Source organism: Pseudorca crassidens, chromosome 12 (genome assembly GCF_039906515.1).
Source record: "Pseudorca crassidens isolate mPseCra1 chromosome 12, mPseCra1.hap1, whole genome shotgun sequence".
Classification (NCBI taxonomy): Eukaryota; Metazoa; Chordata; class Mammalia; order Artiodactyla; family Delphinidae; genus Pseudorca; species Pseudorca crassidens.
The window spans coordinates 28,067,457-28,087,191 of NC_090307.1; the positions used below are offsets into that span (position 1 = coordinate 28,067,457).

The 19,735-nt window shown below is 45.8% G+C and overlaps 1 protein-coding gene across 2 annotated transcripts in view; it reads right to left on the reverse strand.

Annotated features, from left to right (window-relative positions):
* The window catches only part of SLC14A2 (solute carrier family 14 member 2), a 55,601-nt gene that overhangs the window by 18,188 nt on the left and 17,678 nt on the right, over positions 1–19,735 (reverse strand). The window contains exons 6-11 of one of the 2 annotated variants that reach the window (XM_067699218.1): positions 15,887–16,034; positions 14,471–14,605; positions 12,888–12,937; positions 12,216–12,390; positions 6,921–6,926; positions 1,939–1,966 (exon numbers count right to left, since the gene is read on the reverse strand). In XM_067699218.1, the coding sequence (XP_067555319.1) occupies positions 1,939–1,966; positions 6,921–6,926; positions 12,216–12,390; positions 12,888–12,937; positions 14,471–14,605; positions 15,887–16,034 (542 nt within the window). The remainder of the gene's footprint in view (positions 1–1,938; positions 1,967–6,920; positions 6,927–12,215; positions 12,391–12,887; positions 12,938–14,470; positions 14,606–15,886; positions 16,035–19,735) is intronic. The other variant, XM_067699216.1, reaches the window with a different exon arrangement.

Here is a 19,735-nt window from a genome sequence, read left to right on the forward strand (position 1 = left end):
TTCACAGGACGGTGGGATCCTTGACAGCCTGGGTTACAGAGGTTTATATTGGCACTTCCAGCACCCAGCATGAGCCTGGCCTATTGTAGGCACTCAGAAGTATTTGTTGAATACATTAATGAGGGATAATTATCCTACACATTTTAATTTCTGAATAGTAAAATGAACAACCGTTGGCTATTTCGGGGTATGAACTATTAAAAAAATAATATATCTCGTTGTAAATGTTAAATGCTTGATAAATATTGAAATAAAAGTGAGCCTTTCATAGGTTAACGATGGTAATAGCTGAGTTGTGTAGGGATTTAGAAGTTTCAGGGCAAGAGTTGATTATCTCCAGCAGTACCTGGAGAAAAGAAGGGAAGTTTATAGATGTGATAAAGTGATTGGCCATCTATGACCAACCAACCAGAAACCCAGAAATCCTTCATGGGTGGATAGAAGAACCCAGTTAATGAGAGAGAATAAAACAGGCCACTGAAGACAGAGATCTTGCTTGATGGGATTTGCTTTGGTTAACAAGAGATTACACCAGGTGGTTGAAAACCCCAAAGCTTCTTGGAAGAGGGCAGCTGGGTGTTCTGAAGCCCAAGAACAAATTTTTTTTTGACAATAACTCACCCTGGGGAGTTCTTTCCAGCTTCCCCTTCCCCCTGCCCCCCAGCATCATGGCACACATAAAAATAATACTGTGTGGCATGGTGCAGAAAACAGATGATGATGTTTACGGCCTGGGCCTGAGGACTCTGGCCTCACCAGCCCACCTCTGTCTGCTTCGAAGACCAAGGGCTTTGCTCTCGTGGCTTAGCTACATACGTGCTGAGAAGCTCTGTCCTTGAGAACCTGCAGGTAAACCTTAGCAGCTGAGTAACTCCTCGGCTTTCCCACCTGGTGTAGGAACTGCTGCCCCCTCCTTCTCTAACAAGCCTTTCAAGTGTCCCAATGTGTGTAGCTTCACACTGGGGCTGTTCAGGACCATTTCAGGGGCATGGTCCCTGCCCTTGAGGATTGCCACCATCCTGTGTTTTAACAGGCAAGAGTCCAGTGATGCTTTCCTCCCATTGACTCAGAGAAGAAAAGAATAGTCATGAGCCATAATGACTTGTTCAGAAGCACTTTTTTTTTTTTTTTCCTGGAGAGTAGTATCCCATAGTACCCACACCTCTACTGACTGCTAACATACAGAAAATGCAATCCATTCAAATACCCTGGGTAAAAAACATTTTACAGAAGAGCCCACCTGTCAAATACAAGTTTGAAGCTTACTGCAATTTCTTTGAAGGGAAAAAAACAAACCCAAACCATATATGACATCCTTTCAGAAGAAAAATGATCTAGTCTATTTTACTAAAATCAACCTTTACTCAAGCCTTTACCTATACTCCTTCTACAAGCTGTCTTTCTCAGGTTTTGAACAGGTTTTCCTGTCTCCTGGAGGTGGACCAATACTGTCCATCTATCACTAGCAACGCCCAACATATAGAGGATCTGGAACCTACTATCAAGACCCTTTTGTCATCCCTCCCCAGATCACTGGGTCTCTTATTCCTCCAACTTACTGTGGCAGACACAACCACACACCAGGAGGTAATTTCCTAGCTACTATGCCAGCAGGATTTTTTGAAGTGACAATAGTACATAACTTGATTTCTTCCTACACCCAGTTCTACAGGATAACACTTTGGCCGCAATTTAGGCATATGTTTCCCCATGTGGAAGTTGAGCTTTGCACTGTGATGTGTAATTTTCAAGGCTACTCTGTGTGTGTGTATGTGTGTGTGTGATATAGATACCTGTGGGTGGTAAATGAGGTGCTATCTTTTTCTGTGAAGTTGTGTTTAGCTGACATTTTCAAAGATCATTCTATAAACTATCAGAGGCATCGAACGTTAGAATTGGAAAAGGCTTTAGAGATTATCCAGTCCAGCCCTCTCATACAGTCCCCCCCCCACCGAGTACCCGCCCCCTCATAGAGGAGGAAATGAAGGCTTGGAGTATTGGGGGGACTTTGGTGTCTCTGTCTCATGCCGTGAAGATATTAATTAGCATATATGAGTTGGTCCTCATTTACAACCTCATGAATGAGGCTGAAGAGAGTGCAAAGGTCAGAGTGCCCATTCTGTCACTGGGGTAACACCTGACTGACCTTCCTTTAGAGTGAGTTTTCACTCTCCTTCCCCTATTTACACCGAGCTCACACCTCAGCATTACCTGTGTACATTGTCAGTTTCCCTCCTTTCAATCCATTCTGTGCTTCAACTGTTAGACCATATCATTACATGACTCTGTTACTCAACAATCTACATGGCTCCCTTTTGCCAAGAGTACAATAATGCTCAAACTCCTCTGCCATGCTTTCCAGGTATTCCACAATACAGCTGACTTCATCAACCTGCTCAGCCTTCTCTGCCCAACACACACCCTGCCTTGGCATTCTGGCCTTATCTCTGGCCCTCTGTGCCTCTTCTTGCCTAGTTTCTATGCACCCTTCAGTGTCTGCTTTATGTTCTACTTCCTCCGTGAAGCCATCCTTGGCTTATTTGGCCACATGGATCATTCCATTATTTGCAGAAGGTACCCTAGATCCATCTTTTGGAGTTAGGGCCATGGTGGACTTTTATAGTTACAATGCACATGAAAATTTTCCAATCAAATGAAACTACCTGAAATTATCAATCCTTTATAACCAAGTGAACTTTAGGTCTAGGCATTAGCAGAAAAAAACTGAGGCCCAAAGAGAAGTAGCTTCCTTGAGGCTATACAGCTAATTATTCATGGAGCTAGATTTTGACGTCCTGGTTTTGATTCTTTTCCCATGTAGTGTAGGTGTTTTACAGATAGCTGGAGCCTTCGCAAATGATACCAATGGACTTGTGACTTTTTTATTTAAAAAAAAATTATGAAGTATATCATACCCTAAAAGGAGTAACAAAAGTCACCAAAAACAAATAAAAAGAACCCACCTGTGTACCATTGCATTTGTGCCATCCAATGAAAGCCCAAGGAAATTCTGGGCCATTGTATACCAGCTTCTTCTCTTGTGGCAATGTTTCCATACACCCTTTCCCCACATCCTCTTCCCTGCCACCCTTTCTTTGCATTACCAATGGCAAACATAGCTAACTGATCATAGCACTCTTTCCCAATAAGTTTCAATACAGCCTCAGAATCCTTCTTAACACAAAGCTCCAGACAACCAATAGCAGTTAGTCACAGTTGACACTTGAGAGTAAACTTATTTTTCCCCTCTAATCTTAAATGAGGGTGTGGATGCTATACAAGTCTGAGAGAAGGGGTATGTGACAGTAGGCAGAGGCCTGGCCATGGGCTTTCCGAGACTCACAGGATGGCCTAACTTCAGCAAGTTCACCAAGGCTCATATCCTTTGGGGCCAGTTTTTGAGGAGATCCCATTCTCTGATCAGATAACTTCAATGTCCTGGAATGTTGTTCCTCATGGCATGGCTATCTGTTTCCTTCTGGATGTTTCTACATCCACTCTCTGTAGCTACACACAACATGTCTAAAGTAATCTAAGATGGCCATGTAAGAGAGGGCCATTGAGGAGATGGGCTGTTAAGCTGGGATGTTAAGATATTTGTGGTTCCTGAGATGCTCTACTTCTATTGGCTTGTCTGTGGAATGTGTACAGGACCTGAGGAGAAAGGCTAAGGAGCCTGGACCAGGTGCCTCCACCCTGGAAGCAGCAGGTAAGGAAGGACTCCTGGGAAGAAGGTTTTCAAATCTACCTCATTAGCATCCCACAGTCAGCTCAACAAGGGGCTGCCCTGGGAACCATACTGATGTCAGAGCTGTGGGTTACAGAGTTGTGGAAAGGATGATAAATAATATGAAGGCTCATCCAGTGGGCAGGAAGGTGGTAAGGGGATTTGAGGGCTGATGGGTTAACTTGGATCCATCACTAGATAAGCAAGAAGAGCTCAGGGTTGTGAGTTAGAACACCTGGGCATTTGTCCAGGCTCATTTATCACCTGGGCAGGTTCCTGGACAAGCCATGGTTTCCTCATCTAAAAGTAAAGGGTTTGAACTATAACTATTTAAGAGCCCTTCCAGCTTCAAGCTTCCAGGATCTGAACTCTCTCTGGAGTTCTTAATAAGGTCCCCCACCCCAGGATTACCCTCCTGCAGCTCAGCAGAAGAAAGGAATGGAAAAAGATTGGCCTACCTTTTTTCTCTTCCTTTGAAAAGTCAGATAGATGGTCCTGTTGGCTAGGGCTCTATCTGATTCATTTCTCTCCCCCAGGACCTCTTACCTGAGCTCTTTTTGATTTTCTGCACAGGGCTGGAGGAATCTAGACCACCAGGATTTGGGAAGAAGCTCCTTTCCAATTGGGCGGCGTCTCTGGTCCTCAACTCAGGTGCTGGACTTCTCCCTAAAGCCGAACCCCTTCGGTTCCCAGAGCCCGCAGCTCATCCTCTTACTGGCTTTCTGTAAATTCCCTTTGTGTTTCCTAACCCTATGCCTTGTGCACGCCTTCCACTTGAGGAAGGGTACCATGGAGGAAGAGGGAGAGGAAAGACAACGTTCTTCCTGCAGCTTGCTCACTCTCCGACCTTCCTAAACTCCCCGGGGAAGACTGGTTTGGCTACCATGGTTCCTCCAAACTGGTTTGATCAGGCAGGTTTCCTTTAAAGGGCCAGAGCCTGGACTGCCTGATAATAGCTTCCCTGTCCTCCCTCAAGCATCACCTCCCAGTTACTCCTCTCCTTAGAATTCTTGCTCCAGTATTTGCCTTTAAAGCAATTACCTAAGTGTTGTCTCCTCAGGGTGCCAATTTGCCTTCCCACCTCAATGAACTCCCTTAACTCCCCCCACCACAGGCAGGGCACAGGCTGGGGAACAGTATTGCCATCAGCGTCTTGATGGTTATTTCTGCACAGCCTAATACTAGATGCTGTCTTTCTGGTTTTGTGGAAATTTTTAGACCTTTCCTCCTTCTGACTTCTGCTGACTGGGTCCTGGGGTCTGTCTCAGAGCAAGAAGGGCATGACCTAACCCCCGCATCCAGAAAGGACTCTGAGCTCTATATATTAGGGAAGCGGCCCTCCCAAGTCCCATGAGGACTTTGGGGGGGCGGGGCTCTGGTGGGCTGGAGTCTGGGGATGAGGCCCAATCCAAACATGTTTTGTTTGGCTTTGTGAGTATGATGGGTCAAGCATCAACTGTATACCCACCCCCACCCCTGCACATGTATACCCCCAACCCCCCTCAGTGACAGGGTGTGAGGTGGCTACCCAAGTTCAGAAACAGAACCTCACACTGAGGATATTAGCTACACCTGAGTAGACAAACTCCCCACTGACGTCAAAGGCCCCCTTCTCACCAGGCCAGGTGTTTTGGAACTGCAGAGGAGGGGTCCTGATTACGGAGGGCCTCATGAAGAAGGAAAGCAAACAAAAGAGTGAGGGAGGAGCCCCGGAGGGACCCACATTCCAGGGAGGGGTGGGGAACTGACAAGAGGTCAGCTTCCTGCACAGGGGGCCTTCTTTTGGTGTTGCAAGTTCAAGGCCCATGGCTGTCTGCTGAGGACACGTTCCTTGTCCCCCCAGCTGGCTGGTCTCTTGGCTCAGCTCTGGAGGCCCATCTCTTGACCTCTTACTCTAGCCTCTCCTTGAAGGCTCCTGAACTTCCTGTGGTGTGTTCACTCCAGCCCTTAAGCATCTAAAAGTGACAGGGAGATGCTACCCACGTACAACATGTAAACAGTTTGAAAAGACAAGAAATGATCACCTGGGAGGGAGGAGCCATCCAGGAAATTCTCACACGTTCCATGAGCCAAATGGAGCTGTGTACTCAGAAGTGTGGTGAGTATCTGTCACGCACACTAGATTAGGGAGGGGCAGTCGAGTGCTCCTGGAAAGCAGAAGACTGAGGTGGACCCTTGTCCCCTGAGGGTCTTACCAGAGGCCACAGCTCAGATTCTGCGGCATCCCCAAGATAATCTATGCATACAGATTATCTCCTGGAGGGCTTGGTCATCAGAATTTACTTCAGAACTAAGTCTTCTTCATAATGCTCATGGCTTCAACTCTGCATTTCCAACTTCGTAGAGGGAGGAGCCTGCATTGACCTCCAGGAGCCAAACTTGGGGAGGTCAGATTCCTCCAGGGGAAAAGCCTAGAGTTCCTGTGGAATAAATGAAAGCCAAGCTAGAAGTTCCCCGGAGAGTTACTTCCTTTACTTCATTCTGTTCCAGCAGCCTGTGTAGCTGTAGGAGGGGCTGGCAACTCCTAGTTATCAGTTCACAGAGAATAAGGACTTATTTAGCAATGCCCCCTGCCTCCCTCCTTGGGGCCTTGGAATTCTAGTTCCATTAGGGACAGAAGTGTTCTCTATGGATTCTTCTATCTTCTCTGAATGGTAAGAGGCAGAGAAGCCCAGGCAAGTTGAAAAATCTCACATTAAAAAGTGAATACCTTTTAAAGTTGTCAGGTGAGACTGTGGTTTATTGGGTGGAAATCATACCCACACTGAAACTGCCAGCTCCTAGCTGGTTTTAGGTAATAGTTGTCCCCAGGCCCTCACAGCATTTATGACCTGAGGAGACAAAGCTCAGACTCATACAGGAAGCACAAACAAACTGGGGCACACAGGTTTGATGTAGCCACAGAAGTAGGCCAGGAAGATTAAGTTTTTTGATGGGCAGATCTTAGAGGGTTGACCAGAAGAAGAATCCCTGGAGAGGGGAGAGTGATGAAGGGGAGAAAGTCAAGGACAAGGCACAGTTGAGTGATGCTGGCCCCTCAGTTTGCATTCACACAAGCAGCCATGTTGAGCATTTTGGTAGACTGACCAAATGGCTAACTAGTCAAGCTCTAGGAAAAGCTATAATGGCAGCAATGGTATACTTTTGATATATTTATCTCCATGTTCTTACCTTTTTGCCACCTTAATGATACCTCCCCCTTATTCTTCTGTAGGAACTCAGGGCTATAGAATCACTGAAACTTGGAGCTGGAAGAGAGGCTGCAGTTGTCAGCTGGTCTACATCCACCCAAAGCAAGCATCTCCAACAGGCCCCCAGCCCTGTTCCTGAGCTCAGGGTCTCAGAGGACAACCATTTTTCAGGCAACTTCCACTGTGAAAAAGCACTCCTCTCCACTGACTCAATATCTGCTTGCTTAGCACTCCCATGTAGTGGTCCGTATTCCATGCTCTGAAGTATTGTTGAGTAAACTGACTTCTTCTTCCACATGTGTTACCTCATACTACGGACAGTCATGGCCCCAGACGTTTCTTCTCCAAGCCGAATATGACAGTTTCATCATCATTCCTGATGAAACAAAGGGGCCTCCAGACCTCATTCACCCAGCCCAGCCCCATGTCAGCATGCCCTCCCTTGCCAAAGATGCTCTCAGAATGTGCTACCCATTTTTTCCTTTGTACTCTCCCCTCCTTTTTCATCCAACCTATTCTCAGAAATGACTCCTTCAAACTAAGATGCAAGTGATTGATCATGCTTACTGTGTTACCTTCCCAGGACTGTTTACATTTTAACAGGTTCAAAGACTTGAACTGAAGGGATGGCTGGGAATGTTTGGGCAGCAGATAATGGCAAGATAGAGGACAAGAGGAGAAGAGGCATAGAAATTTTCCTGAAACCCTTAATATCATGCTTGATACTTTTCCTAAACAGAAGACTAACTCGACAAGATAATTCACTCAAAATCATGAAACTGGTGCTGTGACCTTATGTGGCACAGGTAGTCTGTGGTGACATCCTCACCTTTACTTCAGGTGAGACTAATCACCTGCTCAGGCAAATCCCCATAAAGTGAATTCCTTGAAGGCAGGAACTGGTCTGATTCTTTCCTGGTTTGTTGTCAGGGGGGCCTGAGTAACATATTAATAGTTCCCCATACAATATCTTCTGGATGAATGAGTGAATGAAGTCAGAAAAACAGTTAAAAGGAAATGATAAAGTTAAAAGGAAATGATAAAGTTTAAAATAAAGGGATAAGAATACACCAGAAAAAAGAAAATACCAGAAAGAAAGTATGGCAACATAAATGTCAGCTGAGCTGGAATTTGGTTAAAGGCACTAATGAGTATAAAAATGGGTACTTTGTAATAGTAAAAGATAAAATTTAAGAAGAAACAATGACAGTCATAGTCCATAGGCACCAAACAATGTAGCTGCTAAATATATGAGACAAATATTTCAGAAATATAAAGAGAGTTTAATAAAACTATACAATTATAGTTGAATTTTAATAAACACTTCAGAATTAAGATTCATAGACAAAAAATAAATAAGTGTATAGAAGAGTTGAATGATGCAATTAATAAATGAATTTAATATGTATTTCCTTCAAATCAAAAATCTGCATTTTGTATGTCCAAAATCAATCAAATACTTGGCCACACAGAAAAATGCATAACATTTTAAAATAGAGATTGAACAGACCATATTCTTTGCTCATAATCCAATAAAACTAGATATAAGAAGTTAAAAAATATCAAAAAGTTTAAAGTGCTAGAAATTAAAAAACACATTCTTAAATAATCCTTGCATCAAAGAGAAATAAAAAGTAAAGTTATGAACTGTTTAAAACTGATGAAAATAGAATACTTTATTCCAAAACCTACAGTACACAGCTAAAGCTGTACTCAGAGGGAAATTAATAGCCTTAAAATGTCTTTGTTGTTAAAAGAGAAAGATCTAAAATAAAGGAACTTTATATGAATTTTAAAACATTAGGAAGAAAACCATTTAAATAAACCACGAAAAAATGGGAAAAACACATAGAAAAAAAAAACCAAAATGAGTAGAAAAGGACAAATAAATTCTAAACTGTTTCTTTGAAACAAACCAATAAAATGGATGAAGCCCTCACAAGCCTGATAAAGCAAAAGAGAGCAAAATTACATAAGATTAGAAATGAAAAAGGAGACAAAGCAACAGATAACAGGAGAGATAGAAATTATCATGAGAATATTATGAGTAATAGTATGGCAACAAAATTTTACAATTAAAGAAAATGGATTATTCCCTAGCAAACTCCCAAGTTTGACCAAGAAGAAGTAAAAAAATTTATTATGTCAATTATCATAGAAGAGACAGGAGAGATGATTTAAGATTATTTAAAAATACAGCTCAAAAATAGAACAAAAAATAGAATTTTTTGTTCTAAAAATAGAACAAAACTATTTCACAGTGATAGTAGAACTCATCAGTGTTGTAGGAGAGAAGATGAAAATGGGAGGGTGAGATGGCCAGGTCAGAGGGAAGAGACAGTGGAGAGAGGGAGAAAGGGGTATGTTGGGGAAAGATAGTTTAAGACAGTGCCTCCTCTAAAGCCCCCTTATCCCCAACCCCACACATACATTCCTACTCTCTTTAATGACTGCTTATTTCTGTTCATCCATAAATACTTATGTTCAACTATCATTTGTATACCCAAGGGCTGCTGCTGGTAGTTTGGGGTGATAGTAGGAAAACAGCTATGATATGCTCCCTGAAGCCCTTCTCCTTCCCTCCTGGGGGCCTGCTCCCAAGCAACCCCATGTTGGTGGTGAGAATCTGTAAGGTTAGGGCTCGTGACATACTCATTCAAGGGGACAGTAGTTGGCGAAGCTCTGGTGAAGGTGGGACAAGATCACTCCAGGGAGCTAGCTCTCAGGTCCTGAAAGGCTATTTGGGCTACTTCAGAGGACATCTGGGCATCTGTCTATGGCCTGTGGGAAGAGTGCCCTGCACTGGGCAGAGTTTTCTTAGAGGGGTGGGGATTTTCACTTCTACCCACCCTCATCCATACTTGAGAGAGAGAGATGCCGCTTCTGCCCACCAGCCTGGCTTAATGAGAATTGTTCTGCCTCTGGAAGGAGATTGTTTGACCAAATTTGAAAAATTACCATCAATTTTCGGCCTCTTAGCCCCCCAATTTTTTTTTTAAAACATTTTATCACTCCTGTACAACTTCTCTTGGCCAGAGAATTCAGTGATTAATAATACTTGGCCCCGGCGGTTCTTTCTTACATCACACTAGCAGATAATGTGTTTTTTTATTTGTACGTATACAACCTGGCCATCTTGATCACAGTGCGTTATAGAGTTTCTGGGGTCCTGTGGCTTTTCCAGACTTGCTGGACATACTTTTTCCTTTCTCTGAATAACTTAGCTTTTATCCATTTTTTTCCAAATGAGTTTGGCAGCTTGTATTACAGTTAACTTTTAATTCCTGTAGGGGTTAAAGGGGGAACTTGGGAGGGAAAAACAACCCAGATACCAGTGACCAAAGTGGTACCTTGTAAATGACAAACTATGAAGTGGTGTGGGGAGAGAAGGGAGGGGGAGAGATAATCTTGTCCAGTTGAGCTGAAAGCATTTTTCATATCCAAATAGTTTTCCTCTCCTGAAAATCCAATAGAAAGCATGGTTGAAGGACTGTTCCCATCAGATCCAGTGCTTTGGATGGAGATTCTCAAGGGCTTAACAGAGAGAAGAGGGGATTTCCTACGACAATTTGCCCATAATGAATGAATAGGGTTTCTGGTTCTATCTCTTGTTAGAATAGCCGGGGTGGGGGTGGGGTGTCTCCCTCCGTTTTGGGTGATTGAGCCCCAGAAGGCTTCATCCTCCATGTGGAGGGGATCACTCATCACAGGATGGTGGGACAACCTGGCCTGCATGCTCCCTTATAACCCTGAGATTCCAGAGCCCCCCTCCTCTTCCTGCCTAGAAACCCCTGCACTGAAGGGCCTGAGTTTTCTTCTTCCTCTCGTGGTGGTGCACCTGCTGGCAGAGGGGAAAGAGAGCGAGGGGCCGGAGAGGGTGAGCCTTGGGGTGGTTCCCAGACATGTGTGTGGAAGGAAGTCCCCGTGTAAAACTGCACATCTTGGTGCTCATCACTGGGCCTGTCAGTCTCTGAAAGAGCCTCAGGGCAGATTTTCCTGCTTCCGGTCACACTGATCACTGTTTCTTGAGTGCCCTCCATTTCCTAAGGATCTTCACACTATCACCCAGCATGTAAATGCCTTGTGGTTTATCTGGTGTAAAGAACATGGTGGTGTCCTTTGGGTCTGCCCACTTCCCACCAGCTCCTATAACTGTTATGTGGATCTCCAGCTCCTAAGCATCGTTATATTGATCATCTACATCAGGGACTAGCCCACTATGGCTTGTGGGCCAAATCTAGCTGCTTGCTTAATAAAGTCTTATTGGAACACAGCTACCATCATTCATTTACATATTGTCTAAGACTGCTTCGCTCTACAATGACAGAGTTGAGTGTTTGTAAGAGACTGTATAGCCCCCAGAGCCAAAAATATTTACTATTTGACACTTTCTGGGAAAAAGTTGATACCCCGATCTATATATAAATAAAGATTGAATGTAAGCTAATGCCTATAATTGGGAAGGCAAATTATGAAATTCATGGATAAGTTTTTTTCTTCTACTCAAGCCTAACCCTTTGTTTAAAGTATCATAAATCTCATAAAGCTTCCAACACCCACAAGCAGACAGGAAAATGAAATAAATTTCCCCAGCCTCTCACATACTGAGCTCAGGTACTTTCCTCAACTGAATTCCCTGCTCAAAGTTGCTGGCTTGACCTACACTGAGAAATGCTTATCCTTCATCATGAGTCATATAGGATTCTAACTTACTGATTCCTTCCTGCTACGGAATACCCTCTCGTCCTTTACTTTGACCCCTGAACATTCAAGACTCCCTATTTAGACACTTCCAGTGCCCTAGCTGTCCCTGTTTTTACTTTAAAACTACCTGTGTGAAATTCCTCTCTTTAATGGAAAGCTGTATGTGCCCATCAGCCATTAGCTCCGTGCACCGTGGTGCCTGCATCCCCCGAATTTTCACCCACTCAGGAACCACTCAGCAAGTTCAGTATCACAGCATCTATTATTTAGTTAAACATGCCAAGAAGATCATCTCTTAATCACCTTTCCAAAAGACTTAAGCCAATGACATTGAAAACACATCCCTTACTACTAGTGCCAGCAAGCTCCTCACCAACTTCCTCTAACAATGCACAATGATTAGTTAAGGTGATCTGGGCAGGAAGAGAAAATCAGCACCAGGGAAAGGGAGTTACAGGTGTGTTTGGTTCCACACGGGTACAAAGAGAAGCAAAGAAAGTGAGTGCTGCAGCTGATTGACCCAGAGTTGAGATTACAGGGAGCAGACCCAAGTCCAGGCAAAGAGCATTTCTGCCTGTAACTTGGTTAATCACCACTGAGGGACTTCTCTTCTTCACTGCTTTTCACTGTCAGGTAGTAGATGCGGTTGGCCTCTGGGTAGGTGACTTTGCTGAGCGGGAGCTTGTAGATGGCCGGGTTGTTGGTTGTCAGGAGCAGGAAGGTGAGTGCCGAGAGGCAGAAGGGCCAGGTGCCTGGTGGCACACCAACCTGAAATCAAAAACACTGGGATCTGAAAATGTTCCTGGGTTCCGGGGACCTTGGGGGAGAAGGATGTGGTAGGGGTTGAGGATGGGGCATTGGTTTCTGGATTTATCATGTCAGAGTAGTTGGTTTGAATTTGAGGTGTTGGTACCTTTGGGCACAATCAGAATCTTTTAATGATGGAGCTGAAAATCCCCCAGGGATGATCTCCCATATCCGGCCAAACATGAGTACCTCCATCTGTCCATCCATGTTCTCCACTGCTAGTAACAATACTCTCTTTCACACACACACACACACACACACACACACACACACACACACACACACAGAGGCACATGTATGCTATTGCCAGTCCTTCTCTGCACAGACCCTGGATAAACCTTGACAAGGGTGTTGTATGGAGTGCTAACTACCAGAAAACAATCACAAGACTCCAAATGTCCTGAAGCCCTGGCTGGGGAGGGGCACTTTAGGGTAGTGTCAGGAGACCCCAAACTTACCACTGACATTATGTTGGAGAGGGCTGCTCCCATGTATGCACAGAACAGGGCTGTGGAAAAACAAGGACCATCGGGAGTCAGCTTTCCAGGGTCCGCCCCCAGCCCTCCCCAAGAGCAGGGCTCCGCTCTGGCTCCAGCAGCTTTGGTGTTTGCACCATACCCTGACATCTGGCATGTTTGCCTGACATTATTATTTATCTTTGCAGGTAGATGTGACCCATCTCCCATCAGGCTGTGTGTTCTCTGAGGGTAGAGATTAAAGCTTACATACCCCTTTATCCCCTCCCCACTTCCATGGTGGCCTTGAATAGAGTCAGGGGTCAATAAGCATCTTTCACTAGTCCACACTGACCTTGGTGATGGTCTGGCACAGGCTGATCTGTCTGGGGGTGAGTGGTCAGACTATGTGAGCTCTGGATAAAGTCCCTCCTGTCCAAGATTCTGAGCTGCTGTGATGCTGTTGGACCTTAATCAAGTCCCACCACGGCTGGGCCTTATTGGGTCCCTGAGCCAGGCATGTGGGTTCACCCATAGGATGAGAGTAGTTGGACAGTTAGGGGAGCTCATCCACACCCCTGGTGCCTCTGGACAAGCTCCTTCTACCGCTGTACCTTTGCTCTGTTTCTCTGTCCAGAACACCTTTTCCCCCATCTTTGCCTATCCAAATCCCACCCTGAAAGTGTTGAGATAAACCCCAGCCTCCTCTTGAAGCCTTCCCAGATGGTTCCAGCCACAAGAATCTGCCACTCCTCTGAAGGACAAAGACAGTTACAGTCTGAACCTCAAAATACCTGGCACTTTTGACTTGGTAAATATTTACAGAGCCCACTGTCTCCAAGCCCAGCCTTGTGCCGGATGCTGAGGAGGATACGAGAGACATGGAAGTCATTTACAGTCCCCACAAGTAAGTGGGGAAAAAACAGGAAAAGCTCTTCTAGATGATACTCTGCCCTTTAAGAGCATGGTGCTGGGGTGCAGGTGTAATGATCATGGCCCATTTCTCTTCTCTTCTCTGTTTACTCTATGGAAATCAAGCTTCCTTAGTGTTATGTTCTCATTTTCTGGGACCTCAGTGCTGCCAGGTACATACATCATCTCACTGGATCTTTCCAACCATCTTTTTAGATATCTTAGCCTGAATAATTGTGCAATTATTTCTCCTCTGCTAGACCATGGCTTCATGAGGATGTGGTCACCTCTGTATTCTCCATGCCTAGCCAAGAGCCTAGAACTTAGTGGTGCCTTACAAATAGTGGTTGAATGAAGAGTTATTCAGGGCAGGAACACTGCCACTAGCACATGAGGAAACGTGTGTGGGATTTCCTTGTGAAATTTATAACACTGTGTACATATAGTAGCAGTAATAGTGGTGATGACTCCATCTGACAGTGGAGGAGCCTCAAATCCCCCAGCTGTTAGGGACCCTACCATTAAACCCTCTAGTGATAGGACCCCAGCCACAGTCCTTCCATCACTACTGCTCAGTACTGATTAGTGGCCACAATGGATGTCACATAACCAGGGGAGTGGGGAGTGCAAGGAACAGCAGAGTGGCTTGGTTGCCAGCTTTCCCAGATACCCACCGCAGATGAGGGCCAGCAGGTGGGTCTGCCAGGTAAGGGCATAGAACATGCCACCGATGGCGATGCAGGAGAGGACGCAGTTGTAGCTCCAGAGGCCCAGGTAGATAGTCTTGAAGGGCGTGGCCACCGTCAGGGCTGTGGGACAAGGTGTTGCATTTCTGGCTGATTCAGGGTCGCAGCACAAAGATCACCCCATGCTGGTGCCAGGTCTCAGGTGGCCTCTCTTCCGTCGTTCCCCCCACACCTGCTACCCCTACTCATCAGAGGAGCCTCTGCAAATAGTGTCTGGTCTTAGGAAACCAAAAATGGGAGGAGAGCAGTGGTTTCCACTGTTTTTCAAAGATTTCACTCAGAGGTATGACTACTTCTATGGTGAGGGTAAGCCAAACAGGTGGACTCTAGGCCCTCTCCACTCCTTTGGCCAGAGCAGCTGCATTTTTAGCAAGAAAGATTTCAATTGAAAAAGTTCTGCTTCAACTGGTTGAAAAACATTATGTATATACAGATATAGCTATATCTATATATACAGTTGGAGAAATGGGAAGCAAAAGGGGTAGGATGTGAACAGCAGGTGATCTGGGTAAAGAATTTGTGGGTGCCTCTTGGACTATTTTTATTTTCGTAATTTTTTTTTTTTTTTTTGTGGTACACGAGCCTCTCACTGTTGTGGCCTCTCCTCTCCTGTCCTGGAGCACAGGCTCCGGACACGCAGGCTCAGTAGCCATGGCTCACGGGCCCAGCCGCTCCGCGGCATGTGGGATCCTCCCGGACCGGGGCACGAACCCGTGTCCCCTGCATCGGCAGGCGGACTCTCAACCACTGCGCCACCAGGGAAGCCCTATTTTCATAATTTTTGATAAGTTTGAAATTCTTTCCAAATAAAACAATTTATTTTTAAAGTTGTGCTTCCAAGAAGTTTTTGAAAAATATTGCGATAAATCAACAGGCTCCTATTCTTAAAGCGCCCGACGTCTATTTCTGACTCTACTGTCTGCAGTTACATATATAAGTGTGTATATATACACATATATAGAAATTAAATGACATTTGTCAAATGGCAATTCAATTTCTGAGAAAAGTTTTCCTTTTAGCTTAGTCAAAATTTCGAAGGGCTGGGTCATTTATACCTCTGCTTGGTCTGCTACTGGCCCCCACCCTCACTGGGTTACCCTCCTCCCACCTCTCAGCTCCCAGGGGCTCAGCTTACAGGCCAACACGTCTCAGTCCCTTTGCATCTCTCCACACATCTTGCTACTGCAATCTGCTCCCTTTGCGGACTCGAGAAATGGAAAAATAATTCTCAAGCCCTGACAGTGTTTAAAAACTCCAGTGAAGATAAGTCTAGACAATTTGCTGTGTGCTGGGGAAAAATGACCCCAGGAAAATGATCCCTGCAGAGAGGGGGCCCTGTCCTACCTGCTAGCATCCCCACGATTGAGCCAATGGCTGCATGCAAGCAGATGAGTGGCGAGCAGATGAACAGGGCCACCAGGAACACGCCACCTGTCCAGGGATTGTCACAGCCATACACCTGTCCGACCCCAATGGGGATGGATTGTAGCAGCTGCAAAGTCAATAGAATCCAGGTCACTGGAGCGTGGGCTGATAATGCAAGGACCAGGCCCTAGGGCCAAGAGTGAGCCATTCCTGGGTGGGTAATGGGGTGGAACGGAAGGATGGCTGTGCCCTCCAGTGTGTGGGAGAACGTGGGAGGGCACAAACTGGAACAAATAACTCCTCACTCCACCACCTGGCAGGCATCTGAGCATCCCTCATGCAAAGCCGGGCAGGTCCCCCAACACAGAGGCCAGACAGAAGTGCTTCTGAGGGACACATGGCTTTTGCTTTGAGGGGACCAGAGGATACCTCCCTGGACTGCCACTGGGGATTTCAGGCACTAGGGGATTTCCCCTAGACCTTCTGAAATTCTAGAAATATTCCAGGAATTTTGGAAATATTCTAGGCCATTTTGATGAATGATTTGACCAAAGGTCAGCCAGCTCATTGTGGCCAAGCCCAGGCTAGAGCCTCTGAGCTTGACCCTTAGTCTACTGGTGGCTGCCTCACATTCAGTGCTACCTGGGGGATGGTGGGACCCTGGGAAGGAGGGGAAGCCACTTCGCCTGCTCTGGAAGAGCACTTCACATTGCAGAAAGGTAGCGTGAGGAACATCTGGAGAACAGCATGGAGCCCCAAATCCCTGGGCCTGAGAGTCATTGGGTGGCGCTGGAATTGGAGGTGATTGATTTGGCAGTGATGTCAGATAGCCTTTTTTTTGCCCTAGCTGAACCACTCACACCTTGGCAAAAAGTTCTTTGAGGGCAAAAAGGAAAGGAGGGAGATTGACAGGGCAGGGAGAGGACTGGCTTGGGAGTCGAGAGCTCTAGCTTTTTTTTTTTTTTTTGCGGTACGCGGGCCTCTTACTGTTGTGGCCTCTCCCATTACGGAGCACAGGCTCCAGATGCGCAGGCTCAGCAGCCATGGCTCACGAGCAGACTCTCAACCACTGCGCCACCAGGGAAGCCCGAGAGCTCTAGCTTTTAGGGGGCTCTGCAGGAGGTCATTGTGTAACCGCTGGCATGTCGCCTCCTAATCTGGGCTCTGGTGGCCTCCTCCGTAAGATGGGGAGGCTGTCCTAGCCGACTATCTTCCAGCTTTAAGGTTCTGCCAACTCCTTTCTCCATTACCAGCTCACATGACCTGTTTGAGGACAGGCCTCCTTTACCTGGGCCCATAATAGGTGCTTAATAAATATGTGTTGGTTAGCTCAGTGGTTTCCAAACTTTGTGTACATTGGAATCACCTAAAGGTCTTTTAAAAAAATGTTGATGTCTGGCCCCTCCCCAGACATTCTGTTTTAACTGGTGTGGGGGGTCAGGAGGCAGGGCTGGGGCCTCTGGTGACTCTAATGTACAACAGAGCTTGGGGACCAATGGATTAGCTACAGACAATCTGCTGTAGATGTTGGGAGTGCATTGCATTTCTCCCTTTGGTGAAATTTTGTTCTTTTTAACAACTTGACTTAATTCTGGAGTCAGTATGATTTCTTTAGAGAATTTGAGGAGTCCCAGAGAGCTTTTAAACTATGTCCATTCTTGTCTCCGAACGGGTGGCCTTTTAATCACCAAGCACTGTTTGGGCCAGAGTCTATAGACTTCTGCAAGGAATCACAGGGTGGGGGCCCCATCTTATTTAAAGAAACCCTGAAAACCCTTGTACCAGTCCAGGGAGCTCAGCTTCAGAGTGGGAACAGGTTGGAAATCTACTCAGTAAATATTCCATGACTTCCCTACATCTGAGGAATGCAGGATGCTGCGGGGAATCCGACTCCCACCTTCCCAACTGGGGACCCAGGTTTAAAGCCCAAGCAGGCAAGAATGAGAAGAATGAGGGGACGAGCTGCTTTGGAGTGAAGCCTGCGTTTAGAATGAAGCTCTGCCGGTTTCCAAATTTCAGCCTGGCGAATGGTGGCCCTGGTCCCTCCAAGCTGTGCTCCGGGCCACAGCCAATACCCTGGTGCGCAGTGCAGTCAGGTGTGCGGTGGAAATTTACTAAGGACCGGCCTCCTATGTACTCCGGATAATCCTTGTGTAACAACAACAAGCTGGTTAAACAAAACAGAAGTCACTCCCCTCATTGTTTTGAAGAGAAAGAGGGAAATGGCATTGATTCTTCAAAACTCAGATCTGGATGTGCAGAAGAAAAGGAGCCAGTGGTCAGAGTGGTGGTGGTGGGGAATTCAGAGGGTGTGCTTGGGCCTCAGGGTATCTGGATTTGGCTCCTACCACTTTGTTTGTTTTGAAGATGAACAAGAGGTACCTCTTCTGTGTGGCTGTCTCCACTCTGGTTCCCTCAGCACAGGACAGTACAGCCTCACCGTGCAGGGTGGGTGGGGGGCTTGGTGGCCCTTTCTCTCTGGCAGTGCCACATGTCCCTGTGGCTGTCACTCAGACTCACACCTAGGGCTCAGGGATAGCGGGTTGTGCCCCTGAGGCCGTGTGTGTCCAGTCGCCAGATGGCTGATCATTGATGATTCAAAATTAGTTTTGTCCCTGCTCTGACCCCAGCAGTTTTCCATTTGAGAGGGTGGGCTTTTGCTTAAATGCAGGGCTCTGTCTTTTCCTGTCTTTTCCATTGTCTTGAATTTAGGCCCTAATCCTGCCTCTGATCCCATTCTAACCTCAGCCTCAGGTAAACCTTTTAAAAAGACAAAAGCTTGAAAAAGGTTTGGCATTGCTGGCAGCAGTGTTTGCCATGAGGGGCAGGGGAGCCTTTCCTTTTCTGACAGGTTCAGGCTCGGAGTTTGGCTGACGCTGCAGGGCCTGTGCTGTCCACCCCACCTGGTGTCTGCCCGGCACCAGGGCCACCCAGAGGTTTAAGCACATCTAGACAAAGGACTTGGCTGCGGGGGGAGGGCTCAGAAATCAGATTTTGTGAACAATATTTGAGGCACTAGCTACAGTTTGACCTCAGGGATCTAACCCTCTCTGTGCCTTGGTTTTCCCGTCTGTGAAAGGGGATGATGATAGAACTTACAGCATTGGGTTATGATGAGGGTTAAATGAGTTAGTAAGCTAAGGGCTTGGAACAGTGTCTGATACATAATAAACTTGCCTTAGTGTAAGCTGTTAGCTATCTCTATATTCATTAACAAAGGCAAAATTTTACGATTCTATATATCTAATCTTATGTTAGGTTTTTATTATATCCCTTGATCTCTGATGTCTAGAGATCAGTAGAATAAATGAATATGTACATGTGTGATAGAATATAAAGCAGGGTTTCTCAACTTTGGAATTGCTGAAATTTTGGGCTGGTTAATTCTTTGCTGTGGGACAGGGGCTGACCTGTGCATTGTGGGATATCTAGCAGCATCCCTCGCCTCTGCCCGCTGGATGCCAGTGGCACCCTTTCTCCCCAGTCTTGATAATTATAACATTTCTGCAGACATTTGCCTTCCCCAGGAGGGCAAAAATCACTCCTGCTTGAGAACCGCTGATATGGAAAATAAACAAAAATTTAACCCCATCTTCTATTGATAATATCTTTAAAATCTTAATTTTAAACATTATTTTAGTGTCCTGACCCTTCACCCAACTATCTGTTTTATTTAATATTTTCCCCTTAATCCCACCGTTCTGTCTTGTCAACTTAACCTTTATCTGTAAACTTGTTTATTATCTGTTTCCCTGTGCAGAGTGTAGGCGTCATGAAGGCAGGGATGATGTTTTGTTCTCCATGTATTCCCAGTGTCTGATAAGGTCC